This window comes from Bombina bombina, chromosome 5 (assembly GCF_027579735.1).
Source record: "Bombina bombina isolate aBomBom1 chromosome 5, aBomBom1.pri, whole genome shotgun sequence".
Taxonomy (NCBI): domain Eukaryota; kingdom Metazoa; phylum Chordata; class Amphibia; order Anura; family Bombinatoridae; genus Bombina; species Bombina bombina.
Window position 1 is genome coordinate 1,145,065,704 of NC_069503.1, and position 21,395 is coordinate 1,145,087,098.

A 21,395-nucleotide genomic window follows, 5' to 3' on the forward strand; every position below is an offset into this window, starting at 1 on the left:
GGGACCACAGCATTTTAAAGTAATAAAACAGCAGAGCTACAGAGAGTTAAGAAAATTAGTCAATAATTTAGTGTGAAGTACAGAGGCAAGCTGTTAAGTTAGTGGGTGTAAAGTTTGAGTAAACAAAATACAAAAACGACCCTGCTATAAAAGAGTAAACAAACACTAAACCACATTCATTAAATTATCATTTTAACTAACAGAATCTTTCAGTAAAATCTTACTTTAATAAGATGTGGGTGAAACACTGCTCTCTGTGCCTCTCTCCTGCTCTGTAAGGATTCAGGAAGTGACAGTGGCACATTCCACTGCACTTAGAGGGGAAGAACAGAACTCTCTTTTTCACTTTAGCAACGCTAGCAGGTTCACAGGACAGCAACAAAATATATGAAAGTTGTTTTTTTTGCGTTTTTGTTTTGTTTTATATGATTTAACATCCAGCCCCAACCCTATGTTCCACTTACTAATGCCTCTCACTGGATTGGTTCAGCCCAAATAGGACTGCCTCAAATAAGCAGTTAATGAGCCATGCAATGATCTTAACCACTTGCATCCAGTAGATGGCGCAGCATGTTGTGTAATGGTGGGCAGACCTGATTGTGCCTCTTCATTGCACAACATATAGCTGTGAGAAAAAAAAATGCTGGGGGAAAAAAATTACAATTTTTTTTTAAAGCCAATAAAAAAAATATATTTTTGCCCATATGAGAGGTGAAGCACTGCCTCACCTGCCTCTAGTGACTGCACATCACTGCATACCAGCCCGAGTTCCTGTCGTAAACGGTGAGCACATTTTCTAATATAGTTACTTTATCGCAATTGTTTTGTGCAATATTTTTTTGTTGTTTTTTTCCCACAGGTCCCTCTTATAGGATATTGGACAATTTATTTTCCCCGGATTCCCTTGTAATCAGAACACACTCACTCTAATCAAGCGGATCTCACTTCCCGCCACAGGGGGCATCACTTTTTGGATCTCCTTTGGACACTTCTATTAGGAATTTTACTTTGAACACTATTAATAGTACTATTGTCTATTTCACTTTTTTGGGACACTTGACCTCCTCGCGTACCACCTTTTTTATATTTTTTACAGATTGGCCAATCTTTAGTAATGCTTGTATTAACCATGTATTATCTTTGATATAAGTTTAAACTTATCTGGTCTCTCATTCTGTTTTAATGTATTAAATCACATATTTTATTGTACATAACCACTCCATCGCCACTTTGTAGAAATAAGTGTTATATTCGACATGAGCGTATGTTTTGTTTTTATGTGTATATAGATACATTGTTGCTAGAAGTTAGATCTTAGATCCACAGCCACTATTGTTGCTGTTTATCCCAGTGACCGCTGCTGTCTACTACAGCTATTTTCCATATATTCAAGTTATTAGCAAATACAACTTTATCAGTTTTGTTGCTGCACACTCCAGCAGCTTATTTTCCTCTTCTCAAATATATTTTATTATTAATCACTAGTGCTTTATTAACTGTTGCTACACTTTATTCCTCTATTTGCAACCTGAGTGCATTTTATTTAAATACAATACAATCTATTTGTATCCACTTTATCTCCTTTCTCATACCAGTCTTACCTTTTTTATCTGGATAGCCTAGTTCACATGTGAGATAATACAAGTTCTCTAAAGTAACTTAGGGCTAGATTTATTAAAGCTGAGGCGTACAGGGGCGTGTATACGTGCCCCTGTACGCCTCAGCTCGCCTGTGGTGGGGCGAAATTGCCCGCAGGTATTCGCCATTGCACACGAGCGCAATTTTGCGCTCACGTGCAATCCCGCCCCCTGCCCGCGCACAGCCAATCAAGCACATGCAGGAGCTGTCAATCTCCTTGGTCTAGTCATTGAATTTCGCCACCTTAGAGGTTGCAAAGAGGTTAGGGAAGCGCTGATGACTGCTGCTTGATAAATTACGCCGAGCAAGTTCTTTCATAAATCTAGCCCTATAGCCTCAATTTGAGGTGCTCCTTCACTCCCACATTTACTAATTATATTTGAACAATACGGTTAGGCTATTGTTCTTTCATGAAGTGAGCCTGTATACATTTCCCTTCTTTTGGCGCTGTCCTCTATGTTATTTTATCTTGAATAATGACATAACTAGATAGTGAAATCCTCATATACACATGGTTAGCACTGAAAAGCAATATATCCATTTATTTATATTCATTCTATGAAAACACATTCTTGTGTATTGTGACACCTCAATCTCTATTCTTTTTAGCCCCTAGTTTTAGTTTAACTTTATTGCTCTCATAAATCAGCATATTGTATATTTACTTATCTTAGTTCTTAGCAACCACAGAGATACATTCTGCTTTATATGGGGTCGATTTAGCAAAGGCTTCGCAAGCCTTTCAATCCACTATGGCTGCAGGTTCTCACAAGAGAACCTGCACGCCATATTTAACAAGCAGCGATCATCAGACCGCTGCTTCCCTAATCTTTTGCCACCTCTAAAATAGCAAAATTCAATCTCCGCGGTCTATAATAATATGTATGTATACATTAGCGATAAAAAGTTTTATTACTGATGTTTATTTAGATGTTGCACTGATAGTAATAAAGCACAATTTTTGTGCATTAAACTAAGTTTCTATTAATTACAGCCATTACAAGTTACTATTAATTACAGAAAATACAGGTTCATATTAATTACAGGTATTTATGTGTAGTGTGATAGGAGCGCCTAAAGGTGGATTCCTGCTGCTAAAAAAGTTCTTCCCTCAAAGAGAACTAAATGGTGGATAAGAAGAAAAAATGGGGTTTATTTAGCAGCGCTAAAAAAAAAAAGCTAGGAAATGATGATACCAATCTAATTTATGTTTTATACAATCTAGTTTATTTAAAAATTCTTATAACACATAAAAACAACAGCAAATGCTTTTCCTAATTAATAAAGGGACGTCTCCCTTATACAACACTTATAAAAACAGACTAGAACCATGCTTATCCTGCTAGCTTCTGGCTTTTTAAAGGTATGAATGTGTTTTGATTGGTTCCTTCATTTCCTTTTGATTTCTATCAACACCTGTGTGGCTTCCAATGTAAAGGTGGACTTTATTTAAGTTGGTAATGATTGTTTCGGTGTTGTTATTTAGTTACATCATACACAAGGAAGAGAACTTATCATTTCTGCTTTATTAGCATTCACACAATTCAACTTATATATTTCAATTCTAAAGTGCCTTTATTAGATAATATACATTTAGATCGTGCAAACTTAAAATTACCTAAACTGAAATGAAAATATAAGAATCAGAATTATCATTCCCATATCTAGAATTATTGTAAGTGGGTAAAAATTAATGTAATATGTATATATCGTTAATTTTTACCCACTAACAATAATTCTAGATATGGGAATGATGATTCTGATTCTTATATTTTCGTTTCGTCCATTTTTAAATTGTTACAAATTTATAAATTGTTGAACTTACTATCCTTTGTTGAAAAGGAATATGTATATATCGTTAATTTTTACCCACTTACAATAATTCTAGATATGGGAATGATAATTCTGATTCTTATATTTTCATTTCAGTTTAGGTAATTTTAAGTTTGCACGATCTAAATGTATATTATCTAATAAAGGCACTTTAGAATTGAAATATATAAGTTGAATTGTGTGAATGCTAATAAAGCAGAAATGATAAGTTCTCTTCCTTGTGTATGATGTAACTAAATAACAACACAGAAACAATCATTACCAACTTAAATAAAGTCCACCTTTACATTGGAAGCCACACAGATGTTGATAGAAATCAAAAGGAAATGAAGGAACCAATCAAAACACATTCATACCTTTAAAAAGCCAGAAGCTAGCAGGATAAGCATTCTTGATAAAGACCAGAAGGGTGAAACGCGTTGAATGGGACCTGCTACACTCTACTAAACTTCATTTACTACTGTCACAAAGCTGTGTGACCCTGCAACTTTAAAATTTTCTCCTGACCCTGCAAGTTAAAATCTACCTTTGGTAACTTCAGGGAAAACGATGTTACTGCTAAACACTGACCAAAGATTTCTTCAAACCTTAAGAAGTCTGAGGGAACCCAGATGAAAACAATATTTGGGCTATAAGAAGAAAGGAAAACAAACAAAAAAGGATAACTACATCACCAGAACGGATCATCATCCCTGACCTCTGAATCAAAGAGAAGGTCAGGTGACTTATCAGAAGCACCAGGAACAAACAGTCTGTGAATCCCTCACAGTGAAGAATATCAGCGGTGGCAACCAGGACAGATTAAGGTACCTCTACACTAATTTGCACTACGTTTTTTAAAACACGCAAACTGAACTTTAAAGACATCAAGGTATTCATCTGTTAAATTAACCATTTCCATTAACCACGATTGCTTTGGCACCTAAATCAGAATAACGGCTGTTTTTTGCCTTTTTAACTATCCAGCACACCTGAGCCAATTATATGTCCAAGGAAAGTAACTGTGTAACTTTATAACTGTATTTGTTACTGAAGAACTGTAATGCTGTTAGGATTGATACATTTGTGCCTTTTAAATATTCAATTCACCATTTATCTTAGAAATTTGTTGCTTGCCATATGTTATCTATAGAAATAATTCCTTTATACCTGGAATTCTAGGATTATATGGTTCTAGTCTGTTTTTATAAGTGTTGTATAAGGGAGACGTCCCTTTATTAATTAGGAAAAGCATTTGCTGTTGTTTTTATGTGTTATAAGAATTTTTAAATAAACTAGATTGTATAAAACATAAATTAGATTGGTATCATCATTTCCTAGCTTTTTTTTTTTAGCGCTGCTAAATAAACCCCATTTTTTTCTTCATATTAATTACAGACATCACATGTTCCTATTAATTACAGACATCACGTGTTCCTATTAATTACAGACATCACAGGTTCATATTAATTACAGACATCACATGTTCCTATTAATTACATACATCACATGTTCCTATTAATTACATACATCACTTGCTCCTATTAATTACAGACATCACTTGTTCCTATTAATTACAGACATCACATGTTCCTATTAATTACAGACATCACATGTTCCTAATAATTACAGACATCACATGTTCCTATTAATTACAGATATCACATGTTCCTATTAATTATAGACATCACAGGTTCCTATTAATTACAGACATCACAGGTTCATATTAATTACAGACATTACATGTTCCAATTAATTACAGACATCACAGGTTCATATTAATTACAGAAATCACAGGTTCATATTAATTACAGACATCACAGGTTCCTATTAATTACAGACATCACATGTTCCTATTAATTACAGACAACACAGGTTCCTATTAATTACAGACATCACATGTTCCTATTAATTACAGACAACACAGGTTCCTATTAATTACAGACATCACATGTTCCTATTAATTACAGACATCACATGTTCCTATTAATTACAGACATCACAGGTTCATATTAATTACAGACATCACATGTTCCTATTAATTACAGACAATACAGGTTCCTATTAATTACAGACATCACATGTTCCTATTAATTACAGACAATACAGGTTCCCATTAATTACAGACATCACATGTTCCTATTAATTACTGACATCACATGTTCCTATTAATTACAGACATCACATGTTCCTATTAATTACAGACATCACATGTTCATATTAATTACAGACATCACAGGTTCCTATTAATTACAGACATCACATGTTCCTATTAATTACAGACATCACAGGTTCATAAAAATTACAGACATCACATGTTCCTATTAATTACAGACATCACATGTTCCTATTAATTACAGACATCACATGTTCCTATACATTACAGACATCACATGTTCCTATTAATTACAGACATCACATGTTCCTATTAATTACAGCCATTACAAGTTCCTATTAATTACAGACATCACATGTTCCTATTAATTACAGACATCACATGTTCCTGTTAATTACAGACATCACATGTTCCTATTAATTACAGACATTACATGTTCATATTAATTACAGACATCACATGTTCCTATTAATTACAGAAATTACATGTTCCTATTAATTACAGACATTACATGTTCCTATTAATTACAGACATCACATGATCCTATTAATTACAGACATCACATGTTCATATTAATTACAGACATTACATGTTCCTATTAATTACAGACATTACATGTTCCTATTAATTACAGACATTACATGTTCCTATTAATTACAGACATCACATGTTCCTATTAATTACAGACATCACATGTTCCTATTAATTACAGACATCACATGTTCCTATTAATTACAGACATCACAGGTTCCTATTAATTACAGACATCACATGTTCCTATTAATTACAGACATCACATGTTCCTATTAAATACAGACATCACATGTTCCTATTAATTACAGACATCACATGTTCCTATTAATTACAGACATCACAGGTTCATATTAATTACAGACATCACATGTTCCTATTAATTACAGACATTACAGGTTCCTATTAATTACAGACATCACAGGTTCCTATTAATTACAGACATCACAGGTTGCTATTAATTACAGACATCACAGGTTGCTATTAATTACAGACATCACAGGTTCCTATTAATTACAGACATCACATGTTCATATTAATTACAGACATCACATGTTCCTATTAATTACAGACATTACATGTTCCTATTAATTACAGACATCACATGTTCCTATTAATTACAGACATCACAGGTTCATATTAATTACAGACATCACATGTTCCTATTAATTACAGACATCACAGGTTCCTATTAATTACAGACATCACAAGTTCCTATTAATTACAGACATCACAGGTTCCTATTAATTACAGACATCACAGGTTCCTATTAATTACAGACATCACATGTTCATATTAATTACAGACATCACATGTTCCTATTAATTACAGACATCACATGTTCCTATTAATTACAGACATCACAGGTTCATATTAATTACAGACATCACAGGTTCCTATTAATTACAGACATCACATGTTCCTATTAATTACAGACATTACAGGTTTATATTAATTACAGACATCACAGGTTCATATTAATTACAGACATCACATGTTCCTATTAATTACAGACATCACAGGTTCCTATTAATTACAGACATAACAGGTTCCTATTAATTACAGACATCACAGGTTCCTATTAATTACAGACATTACATGTTCCTATTAATTAAAGACATCACATGTTCCTATTAATTACAGTCATCACATGTTCCTATTAATTACAGACATCACATGTTCCTATTAATTACAGACATCACAGGTTCATATTAATTACAGACATCACAGGTTCATATTAATTACAGACATCACATGTTCCTATTAATTACAGACATCACATGTTCCTATTAATTACAGACATCACATGTTCCTATACATTACAGACATCACATGTTCCTATTAATTACAGACATCACATGTTCCTATTAATTACAGCCATTACAAGTTCCTATTAATTACAGACATCACATGTTCCTATTAATTACAGACATCACATGTTCCTGTTAATTACAGACATCACATGTTCCTATTAATTACAGACATTACATGTTCATATTAATTACAGACATCACATGTTCCTATTAATTACAGAAATTACATGTTCCTATTAATTACAGACATTACATGTTCCTATTAATTACAGACATCACATGTTCCTATTAATTACAGACATCACATGTTCATATTAATTACAGACATTACATGTTCCTATTAATTACAGACATTACATGTTCCTATTAATTACAGACATTACATGTTCCTATTAATTACAGACATCACATGTTCCTATTAATTACAGACATCACATGTTCCTATTAATTACAGACATCACATGTTCCTATTAATTACAGACATCACAGGTTCCTATTAATTACAGACATCACATGTTCCTATTAATTACAGACATCACATGTTCCTATTAAATACAGACATCACATGTTCCTATTAATTACAGACATCACATGTTCCTATTAATTACAGACATCACAGGTTCATATTAATTACAGACATCACATGTTCCTATTAATTACAGACATTACAGGTTCCTATTAATTACAGACATCACAGGTTCCTATTAATTACAGACATCACAGGTTGCTATTAATTACAGACATCACAGGTTGCTATTAATTACAGACATCACAGGTTCCTATTAATTACAGACATCACATGTTCATATTAATTACAGACATCACATGTTCCTATTAATTACAGACATTACATGTTCCTATTAATTACAGACATCACATGTTCCTATTAATTACAGACATCACAGGTTCATATTAATTACAGACATCACATGTTCCTATTAATTACAGACATCACAGGTTCCTATTAATTACAGACATCACAAGTTCCTATTAATTACAGACATCACAGGTTCCTATTAATTACAGACATCACAGGTTCCTATTAATTACAGACATCACATGTTCATATTAATTACAGACATCACATGTTCCTATTAATTACAGACATCACATGTTCCTATTAATTACAGACATCACAGGTTCATATTAATTACAGACATCACAGGTTCCTATTAATTACAGACATCACATGTTCCTATTAATTACAGACATTACAGGTTTATATTAATTACAGACATCACAGGTTCATATTAATTACAGACATCACATGTTCCTATTAATTACAGACATCACAGGTTCCTATTAATTACAGACATTACATGTTCCTATTAATTACAGACATAACAGGTTCCTATTAATTACAGACATCACAGGTTCCTATTAATTACAGACATTACATGTTCCTATTAATTAAAGACATCACATGTTCCTATTAATTACAGTCATCACATGTTCCTATTAATTACAGACATCACATGTTCCTATTAATTACAGACATCACAGGTTCATATTAATTACAGACATCACATGTTCCTATTAATTACAGACATCACATGTTCCTATTAATTACAGACATCACATGTTCCTATTAATTACAGACATTACATGTAATACAGATAGTATCATATAACTATTTCACACCTCCCACTGGGCCAGGTTAGAAACCCCTAAAATCAGCCTAAATCCTAAACAAACATATGAAATTAGCACATTTATTAGACATAGGAGAATGGTTCAATTATGACATTGACCTTTTTAAATGTTCCCCTTGATATTCTTTTGCTATTGTTTTATCTCTATGGAATTTGAGTTAACACTTTAATTTTAATGTAAGAAATTAATATTGATTATTCACATTAAAAATAAATCAATAATAATAATTAATATATTAATATTTCTTATGACTTGAACTTAAATCGTTAGAACATTTATTTATGATAGTTGACTTTAACCTCAATATTGTAATGTTAGATTTATTAACCCCTTAGTGACCAGAGCACTTTTCCATTTTCTGTCCGTTTGGGACCAAGGCTATTTTTACATTTTTGCGGTGTTTGTGTTTAGCTGTAATTTTCTTCTTACTCATTTACTGTACCCACACATATTATATACCGTTTTTCTCCCCATTAAATGGACTTTCTAAAGATACCATTATTTTCATCATATCTTATAATTTACTATAAAAAAAATGATAAAATATGAGGAAAAATGGAAAAAAACACACTTTTTCTAACTTTGACCCCCAAAATCTGTTACATATCTAAAACCACCAAAAAACACCCATGCTAAATAGTTTCTAAATTTTGTCCTGAGTTTAGAAATACCCAATGTTTACATGTTCTTTGCTTTTTTTGCAAGTTATAGGGCCATAAATACAAGTAGCACTTTGCTATTTCCAAACCATTTTTTTCCAAAATTAGCGCTAGTTACATTAGAACACTGATATCTTTCAGGAATACCTGAATATCCCTTGACATTTATATATTTTTTTTAGTAAACATCCCAAAGTATTGATCTAGGCCAATTTTGGTATATTTCATACCACCATTTCACCTCCAAATGCGATCAAATACAAAAAATTGTTCACTTTTTCACAAATTTTTTCACAAACTTTAGGTTTCTCACTGAAATTATTTACAAACAACTTGTGCAATTATGGCATAAATGGTTGTAAATTCTTCTCTGGGATCCCCTTTGTTCAGAAATAGCACACATATATGGCTTTGGCGTTGCTTTTTGGTAATTAGAAGGCCGCTAAATGCCACTGCGCACCACAAGTGTATCATGCCCAGCAGTTAAGGGGTTAATTAGGGAGCTTTTAGGGAGCTTGTAGGGTTAATTTTAGCTTTAGTGTAGTAGACAACCCCAAGTATTGATCTAGGCACATTTTGGTATATTTCATGCCACCATTTCACCGCCAAATGCGATCAAATTAAAAAAAACGTAAAATTTTTCACAATTTTAGGTTTCTCACTGAAATCATTTACAAACAGCTTGTGCAATTATGGCACAAATGGTTGTAAATGCTTGTCTGGGATCCCCTTTGTTCAGAAATAGCAGACATATATGACTTTGGCGTTGCTTTCTGGTAATTAGAAGGCCACTAAATCCTGTTGCGCCTCACACGTGTATTATGGCTAGCAGTGAAAGGGTTAATTAGGGAGTTTGTAGTGAGCTTGCAGGGTTAATTTTAGCTTTAGTGTAGAGATCAGCCTCCCATCTGACACATCCCACCCCCTGATCCCTCCCAAACAGCTCCCTTCCCTCCCCCACCCCACAATTGTCCCCGCCATCTTAAGTACTGGCAGAAAGTCTGCCAGTACTAAAATAAAAGGGTTTTAAAAAAAATGAAATTTTTTTTAGCATATTTACATATGCTACTGTGTAGGATCCCCCCCTTAGCCCCCAACCTCCCTGATCCCCCCCAAAACCGCTCTCTAACCCTCCCCTCTGCCTTATTGGGGGCCATCTTGGGTACTGGCAGCTGTCTGCCAGTACCCAGTTTACAATAAAAAGTGCTTTTTTTTTCTTTGTTTTTTTTTTTCTGTAGTGTAGCTTCCCCCCCCCCACCCCCCACCCCCCACAGACAAACCCCCACCACCTTGCTGATTATTTTAATTTTCAATTTTTTTTATCTTTTTTATTTGCACATTTTCTGCATCGTAGCGGTTCCCACCCGCTCCCTCCCCGTGCACACGCCCGCCCCCACCCTTCCGTGCACGCGCGCGCCCGTGCGCGCCTCCAGCCACCCCCGCCCACGATCCCGCCCCCCTTCACATCCACATGGCCATCGATGGCCGCCACCCGCCTCCCGGTCCGGCTCCCACCCACCAACGCAGGTAGCCACCGATCTCCGGTGCAGAGAGGGCCACAGAGTGGCTCTCTCTGCACCGGATTACTTAAAAACGTTATTGCAGGATGCCTCCATATCGAGGCATCACTGCAATAACCGGAAAGCAGCTGGAAGTGAGCAGGATCGCTTCCAGCTGCTTTCCACACTGAGGACGTGCAGGGTACGTTCTCAGGCATTAACTGCCTTTTTTCTGAGGACGTACCCTGCACGTCCTCAGTCGTTAAGGGGTTAAAGGGAAGTAGTTTGCAATTAGACAAAATTTAGAACAATTAAATACAAGTGACATTTATTGTTTTAAAGAATATATTAGAATCCACACCCAACCCTAACATTTATCAATTCATTTTTAAATGTATTGCACTTTTATTTAAAAGGGCAGATAATCCGAGATTATTTAACAATGCTGCCAGTCCTTTTATTTCTCTGGAGGAATTACATAAAGCACTTTTTACCCTGAAAATGGAAGGAAATGCACAATTAAAATCGTAATTTAAAAGTCATACAAAAGGAATAATTTAACCATTTACACATAAATACACAGGAACACATTGTATTGTAAAGGTGCAACAAAAACCGTAACAATTTTTTTTACCAAAAATCTTATTTTATTAAAAATGTAAAGTTTGTATGTAAATTACACATTAATTAAAATATAATAAATATGCGTGGTGTAAACCGTAATTTACATACACTGGATATACAAAAAACACATCGAAATTAGTACTTATAAATACAAATTACAAAGTTTAATTGTTATTTTTCCATGAAAATTTCTCTTAAATCCCAGCGTAATTCTGTAAACATTTTCACCCTACAGATCTCACTGTTTTTTCTTACAATAGAAGAGGTGGCGAGGTTGTAAGAAAATACTCAAAATACTTAATACCCTATTAGAAAAATACACGCATACAAAAATATAGACAATTGTAAGATGCCATACGTACAAAGCAGCGTAATGTGATTTGGTTTTTGATGAAATACATTTTTTAAAGTGCGCTCTACAAAGTCCCTTTCCAGCGAGCTTCATTAATTTAATGTTTTTTATTTGCTTTCTCTCTCTAAACCATAAACGTTTCACTGTCATTATAAAGGGACAGAAAACCCTAACATTTTATTTCATGATTTACATAGAACATACAATTTTAAACAACTTTCCAAATTACTTCTGTTATCAAATTTGCTTCATTCTTTTGTTATCCTTTGCTAAATAGATGTGTTCAGCTAACTGCCAGTAGTGCTACTGGCAGTTAGCTGAACACATCTATTTAGCCAATTACAAGAGCCAAATCTGTGCAGGCACCAATTAGCAGCTAGCTCCCACTAGTGTAGGATATGTGCATATTCTTTTTCAACAAGGGATATCAAGAGAACGAAGCACCTTTGAAAATAGAAGTAAATTTAAAGTGTCTTAAAATGACCTGCTCTGTCTGAATCATGCAGGTTTAATTTTGACTTTCCTATAACTTTAAGTGACTTTATAACATTTCTTCATATAACCCCACAGGAGGCTTCAGACACAAATGACTATTTAAGTGACAATGGGCTCCTCACGACAATTACCGGCCTATTGGCAGCAGGGACTGACACTACCACCACCAGTCTGAAGTTCAGTCTAGTGGTTATGGCTCATTTCCCCGATATCCAGGGTAAGGACGATGACGTTATTTCTATTTTACTGAAGAGATTTTACAGAATGAAGCTAAAATGTTAGTTTGTGTTTTGCTGCACTGATTTACAAACATACAGTATATATAATTATTCATTTTAACCAAACAGAAAATCTAATGAGGAGGGTGACAATATTTCTAGTCATTGTGTAGAGGCATACTGTGGTAGCATTATTGTACTGTAGCATTATTGTACTGTAGTATTATCGTACTGTAGCATTATTGTACTGTAGCATTATTGTACTGTAGCATTATTGTACTGTAGTATTATTGTACTGTAGCATTATTGTACTGTAGTATTATTGTACTATAGCATTATTGTACTGTAGTATTATTATACTGTAGTATTATTGTACTGTAGCATTATTGTACTGTAGCATTATTGTACTGTAGTATTATTATACTGTAGTATTATTGTACTGTAGCATTATTGTACTGTAGCATTATTGTACTGTAGCATTATTATACTGTAGTATTATTGTACTGTAGTATTATTGTACTGTAGCATTATTGTACTGTAGTATTATTGTACTGTAGCATTATTGTACTGTAGTATTATTGTACTATAGCATTATTGTACTGTAGTATTATTGTACTGTAGTATTATTGTACTGTAGCATTATTGTACTGTAGTATTATTGTACTGTAGCATTATTATACTATAGCATTATTGTACTGTAGCATTATTGTACTGTAGTATTATTGTACTGTAGTATTATTGTACTGTAGCATTATTGTACTGTAGTATTATTGTACTATAGCATTATTGTACTGTAGTATTATTGTACTGTAGCAGTATTGTACTGTAGTATTATTGTACTGTAGTATTATTGTACTGTAGCATTATTATACTATAGCATTATTGTACTGTAGTATTATTGTACTGTAGCATTATTATACTATAGCATTATTGTACTGTAGTATTATTGTACTGTAGCATTATTATACTATAGCATTATTGTACTGTAGAATTATTATACTATAGCATTATTGTACTGTAGTATTATTGTACTGTAGCATTATTATACTATAGCATTATTGTACTGTAGTATTATTGTACTGTAGTATTATTGTACTGTAGCATTATTGTACTATAGCATTATTGTACTGTAGTATTGTACTGTAGCATTATTATACTATAGCATTATTGTACTGTAGTATTATTGTACTGTAGCATTATTATACTATAGCATTATTGTACTGTAGTATTATTGTACTGTAGCATTATTATACTATAGCATTATTGTACTGTAGTATTATTGTACTATAGCATTATTGTACTGTAGCATTATTGTACTGTAGTATTATTGTACTGTAGCATTATTGTACTGTAGTATTATTGTACTGTAGCATTATTATACTATAGCATTATTGTACTGTAGCATTATTGTACTGTAGTATTATTGTACTATAGCATTATTGTACTGTAGTATTATTGTATTGTAGTATTATTGTACTATAGCATTATTGTACTGTAGTATTATTGTACTGTAGTATTATTGTACTATAGCATTATTGTACTGTAGTATTATTGTACTGTAGCATTATTATACTATAGCATTATTGTACTGTAGCATTATTGTACTGTAGTATTATTGTACTATAGCATTATTGTACTGTAGTATTATTGTACTGTAGCATTATTGTACTGTAGTATTATTGTACTGCAGCATTATTATACTGTAGTATTATTGTACTGTAGCATTATTATACTATAGCATTATTGTACTGTAGTATTATTGTACTATAGCATTATTGTACTGTAGTATTATTGTACTGTAGCATTATTGTACTATAGCATTATTGTACTGTAGTATTATTGTACTATAGCATTATTGTACTATAGCATTATTGTACTGTAGTATTATTGTACTGTAGTATTATTGTACTGTAGCATTATTGTACTATAGCATTATTATATTATTTTTATTAGATTGTATTATTCGGAATGTTACTGTACTTTTATGTGTAATTTTAGTTCTGATGTCGCACTTACCCGATGCTCGCTAACTTCAATTGCGCTGACGTGATCACATTTACTTTCAACTTGTAATACTCGCGCCACTTGTGATGCATACAAACAGACATGATAAACCAGATATCGTTTACGCGCAATTTGAAATCTGGCCCTACAATTGTAATGGTTTTCATGGAGTCTACATAGCTGTTTAATCATTATCCATTCCCCATTCTCCATTGTACTGTAGCAAATGGGAAATCCACCAGTAGAAAAACCAATTATTCCCCTGGCTATGAGGCTATGATAGAAGTGAATAGTGAGCTATAAGCAAACTCAACTCCTTTAAGATTCACAGTTTCTATATTCTTATAGATTCTCTATATTCACCTACAGACTTTTCTGCCACTTCTATTTACTCAAGAACACCTAAGGCACAGGATAATGAGACAGTAACGTTTTCCTTCCCCAGATGTGCAGAGAAAAATGAGACTTGTTAGTGCCAGTTTAATAGTAGAGAGGTCTAGATCCTGAGTAAATATTTCACCCCCTCCTTCACTAGCGAGCTCCATATTTCATATTTTCTGCAGAAGACACACTTTTATCACCTAGGCCTATAGAAAAAATTATCTGATTTGGTTTTACAAAGTTTAGCAGAGTATTCATCTATGAGTTTTGACAAGTTCCACACTAGTATACTTCACATGTCCTCCATAGTTCTACTAGGTTAATCCAATCAGCTGCTTTGTATTTATTGAGTGAGGATACATCACAGTCCTACTTCTAGTTCAGGCATTATTATTCACTGTTACCCAGAGTACCTGTGGTGCACCACCTGCAGGGTTTAGTGGGAGGTTCATTCTGCCACTTTGTCATATAAATCTCAAAAGCTCTGGAATACTGGGTCTGTGATAACTGAAATAGACACCACATTCTACACTGCAAAGCGCTTTAAAGCAATGGCCAAGAAATTCACTGAAGGATCCTCAAAAATCTTACAATTTAGAGCTGGATAAGTTGAGCTTAAAGCTGCCACTGTGAAGTTTCCTACTTAACAATATTTTCTGATTGGATGATAAAACAGTTGTTTCCAATTGACCTGTACAAAGAATCCCAAGGTTTGAGACAATACAAGAAAAGGAAATATAGTGATGCACCCAGTTAATTAAGATTCTGAATTTATTCAATAGGTTAATGCCACACAGGGTGCAGAAATTTACTGTGGTATATTAGCTTGGTCTTGTCCTGAAACATAGTCCAACCCTGAAATGCAAAGCAACTTGCTGAGCCTTGTCATGGACAAAGGAAAGCAAAAGACTCCAGATGTATGATCTCGCCGGGTACTCAGTGAGGTACAATAAAAAACAAAGAAGAACAAACCTACCTCAGATCTCCGTTTATTCTGTTTGGGCCTTGTAATAAACAAAGCAATAAACTCTAGATTTTTGTTTCTCTGTCCCATAAGGACCACAGTTATCATGGAAATTAGATAAAGAGTTAGTAGATGCAAAGGGTGAATATGGCATATATATTTTTAATACATGTTCTTTTACAAGTGGTGATGGAAGTATTTTACATTAGTTTGTTTGATAATTTGTTATTATTTCTCTTAAAGGTTTAGACCTGTATTTTTTTTTTCCAGCGAAAGTACAACAGGAAATAGATAAAGTTATAGGGACACAGCGCCCTGTTGGGACAAAGGACAGAGCACAGATGCCTTATACCAATGCTGTTATCCATGAATCCCAGCGATTACTAGAACTGGCAACTATAGGAATTGGTCATGCTGTGACAGAGGATACTCATTTTCATGGATACATCATACCAAAGGTAGCTTATTGTTATTGGGAAGCAATCTTGTTAGACACAAGTTATAGTCTACACATATCTAATAGCTCAAGACCCTCAAACAGACCATCGTTATTATTGGCTTCTCACTTGACATCCATTTAGATAATTTATTCAAACAAGATGACTGAGCAGCAGTGCACAATGTCTAGTGACTCCTGTTAGTTTCCAAGATACAAATGACCAGTTGTGACTAAAGCATATTACAGCCCACGCAGACCACTGGGTCCTTTATTTTTATATCTGTTGGAATTGGTTTTAACATTCCCCTCTCCCAGCTACACCCCCCCCATACACCTACCCTTTATCAACAGGAAGTTTTACATTTAAAACTCTCTTTCTCACACAGACCTCACTGCAACAAGCAATCCTACAGACTCTCTGCAAACATACATTTAACCCCTTAGTGACCAGAGCACTTTTCCATTTTCTGTCCGTTTGGGACCAAGGCTATTTTTACATTTTTGCGGTGTTTGTGTTTAGCTGTAATTTTCTTCTTACTCATTTACTGTACCCACACATATTATATACCGTTTTTCTCGCCATTAAATGGACTTTCTAAAGATACCATTATTTTCATCATATCTTATAATTTACTATAAAAAAAATGATAAAATATGAGGAAAAATGGAAAAAAACACACTTTTTCTAACTTTGACCCCCAAAATCTGTTACATATCTAAAACCACCAAAAAACACCCATGCTAAATAGTTTCTAAATTTTGTCCTGAGTTTAGAAATACCCAATGTTTACATGTTCTTTGCTTTTTTTGCAAGTTATAGGGCCATAAATATAAGTAGCACTTTGCTATTTCCAAACCATTTTTTTCCAAAATTAGCGCTAGTTACATTAGAACACTGATATCTTTCAGGAATCCCTGAATATCCCTTGACATGTATATATATTTTTTTTTTTGTAGACATCCCAAAGTATTGATCTAGGCCAATTTTGGTATATTTCATACCACCATTTCACCGCCAAATGCGATCAAATACAAAAAATTGTTCACTTTTTCACAAATTTTTTCACAAACTTTAGGTTTCTCACTGAAATCATTTACAAACAGCTTGTGCAATTATGGCATAAATGGTTGTAAATTCTTCTCTGGGATCCCCTTTGTTCAGAAATAGCACACATATATGGCTTTGGCGTTGCTTTTTGGTAATTAGAAGGCCGCTAAATGCCACTGCGCACCACAAGTGTATCATGCCCAGCAGTTAAGGGGTTAATTAGGGAGCTTTTAGGGAGCTTGTAGGGTTAATTTTAGCTTTAGTGTAGTGTAGTAGACAACCCCAAGTATTGATCTAGGCACATTTTGGTATATTTCATGCCACCATTTCACCGCCAAATGCGATCAAATTAAAAAAAACGTAAAATTTTTCACAATTTTAGGTTTCTCACTGAAATCATTTACAAACAGCTTGTGCAATTATGGCACAAATGGTTGTAAATGCTTGTCTGGGATCCCCTTTGTTCAGAAATAGCAGACTTATATGGCTTTGGTGTTGCTTTTTGGTAATTAGAATGCCACTAAATCCTGTTGCGCCTCACACGTGTATTATGGCTAGCAGTGAAAGGGTTAATTAGGGAGTTTGTAGTGAGCTTGCAGGGTTAATTTTAGCTTTAGTGTAGAGATCAGCCTCCCATCTGACACATCCCACCCCCTGATCCCTCCCAAACAGCTCCCTTCCCTCCCCCACCCCACAATTGTCCCCGCCATCTTAAGTACTGGCAGAAAGTCTGCCAGTACTAAAATAAAAGGGTTTTTAAAAAAAAATGAATTTTTTTTTAGCATATTTACATATGCTATTGTGTAGGATCCCCCCCTTAGCCCCCAACCTCCCTGATCCCCCCCAAAACCGCTCTCTAACCCTCCCCTCTGCCTTATTGGGGGCCATCTTGGGTACTGGCAGCTGTCTGCCAGTACCCAGTTTACAATAAAAAAATGCTTTTTTTTTGTTTTTTTTGTTTTTTTTCTGTAGTGTAGCTTCCCCCCCCCCCCACCCCCCACAGACTAACCCCCACCACCTTGCTTATTGTTTGACATTTTTGTTTGACATTTTTGATATATTTTTTATTTCCCATTTTCTGTAGTGTAGCGGTTCCCACCCGCTCCCTCCCCGTGCACGCGCCCGCCCCCACCCTCCCGTGCGCGCGCGCGCGCCCGTGCGCGCCTCCAGCCACCCCCGCCCACGATCCCGCCCCCCTTCACATCCACATGGCCATCGATGGCCGCCACCCGCCTCCCGGTCCGGCTCCCACCCACCAACGCAGGTAGCCACCGATCTCCGGTGCAGAGAGGGCCACAGAGTGGCTCTCTCTGCACCGGATTACTTAAAAACGTTATTGCAGGATGCCTCCATATCGAGGCATCACTGCAATAACCGGAAAGCAGCTGGAAGTGAGCAGGATCGCTTCCAGCTGCTTTCCACACTGAGGACGTGCAGGGTACGTTCTCAGGCATTAACTGCCTTTTTTCTGAGGACGTACCCTGCACGTCCTCAGTCGTTAAGGGGTTAAAGATCCCTTTCTGCAAACAAATATTTGAACACTCTGCAAACATACATTTAAAGATCCCTTTCTGCAAACAAATATTTGAACACCTCACTGCCCGCATTAGCCCACCAAGCCTCCCTCCACCTCCCACCCTGGTGTTTACCTTAATTATAAACACCTAACAGCAATTAGGGGCAGCTGTCACTAATGATCCAGGATAGAGACTGCTTCACACTCACAGCCTCTGAACTGACACTTTATCATATTCTGTTACACTTTTCCAACCCTCATTTACTCACTCACCACACATTTCACTCACACTCAGTTTACACTGCCTTATATCAGACTTATTTCCCTTCTCCCTCACCTTTTGTGTCCATTCCCTCTCCTTTAGATTGTAAGCTTGAGAGCCTCTTTGTATTTAAGTGAACTACTACTGATTGTGCTCAAGGGCAGGGCATTCCTCTCCTTTTGCATAACTCATTATTGCACCTACAACTGTAATGTACCCCAATACTGTACTTGTTTGTGTATTTAATGCATCCCTGTAATGTTCCATTATTTCTTGTATAGCGCTACGTAATCTGCTGGCGCTTTATAAATACCTGATAATAATAATAATATAACTGCATGTAATAGACACTACTATAATGAATAATATGCACAGATACTGATATAAAAATCCAGCTCTGTTTAAAAGGTTACTGGAACACCCACTGCAAGTGGGAAATATCAAACACTTCTCCCTCCCCCTTCCTCTGCATATGAAAAGATCATTTACACAAACAGGAGCAAGCTGGAGTAGGTATACGTCAGTATTCTCCTAAAACTTTGAGGCTTGGTTAGGAGTCTGAAAATCAGAGCAATGTTATTTAAAAATAAGCAAAACTATACATTTAAAAAACAAACAAAAAAAACAACTGTATGGGCTATATGAATAGATCATCTAGAAAACATTTATGCAACGAAAAATATGGTGTATAATGTCCCTTTAACCCCCAATGCACTAGATCTATCTAATTGCTGACTTCAGCTCCTTACATACGTAAGACAGAATAACCTTGTTGATTAAACTTTAAACATCACAACATTTAATTCAATTAATTAATTGGTTTATAATTAAGTTCAAACCTGACCTGATGAACCTTTTGATTCTCATGTCTGTATACACACACCTCAGTCTGTATAATAGTGGTGTTAGGTAGCCCAGGGTCATGATGATGTATCAGTAAGTTCTCTGCTTTTTGTCTCGCAGGGGACAGCAATTATCCCCTACTTCTCTTCAGTGATGAAAGACCCAACCCAGTGGGAAACACCAGACGAGTTTAACCCAAAGCATTTTCTTGATGATAAAGGACAGTTTTGCACAAAACCGGCATTCATGGCATTTTCTGCAGGTGAGAATATTCAATCACATGAGAATATTAAGGAAAGAAATAAGTTAATAGAAAAGAGAGAAACATTTCTCAACTTCCATATTGGTGTCCTACAGTTTTTCCATCCTTATTGTAAGTGATGTTATGTCAATTAGGGATGGGCGAATGTTTCGCAACATTCGAAAAACGGCATGAATTTTAACACATTCGTTCGTTCGAATCGAATTTCGAATGTTTACATAACATTCTAACATTCGATTTTCGAATATTCGGTTTCGAATTTTACGATTACATTCGAAAATATTCGAATTCGAAAAATTCGAATTTAGATTGTAATAGTATTTCTAATGCTTTTTCTTTAAATGTAATATTCGAATTATGCAATATTCGAATTCGAAAAATTCGAATTTAGATTGTAATAGTATTTCTAATGCTTTTTCTTTAAATGTAATATTCGAATTATGCAATATTCGAATTCGAAAAATTCGAATTTAGATTGTAATAGTATTTCTAATGCTTTTTCTTTAAATGTAATATTCGAATTATGCAATATGTGTATTCGAATTCGAAAAATTCGAATTTAGATTGTAATAGTATTTCTAATGCTTTTAAATGTAATATTCGAATTATGCAATATTCGAATTCGAAAAATTCGAATTTATATTCGAATTCGAAAAATTTGAAAGTATATTCGAATTCGAAAAAATTCAAATTTCGAATGTAGACATTCGATATAATTATAAACATTCGAATTCGAAAGTGACATTCGAAAACTGTAAATAACATT

General features: G+C 34.7%; 1 protein-coding gene across 1 annotated transcript in view; it reads left to right on the top strand.

Annotated features, from left to right (window-relative positions):
• The window catches only part of LOC128661754 (cytochrome P450 2C38-like), a 132,195-nt gene that overhangs the window by 79,468 nt on the left and 31,332 nt on the right, over positions 1-21,395 (top strand). The window contains exons 8-10 of the mRNA XM_053715974.1: positions 12,768-12,909; positions 16,530-16,717; positions 20,488-20,629. Coding sequence (XP_053571949.1) covers positions 12,768-12,909; positions 16,530-16,717; positions 20,488-20,629 — 472 coding nt within the window. The remainder of the gene's footprint in view (positions 1-12,767; positions 12,910-16,529; positions 16,718-20,487; positions 20,630-21,395) is intronic.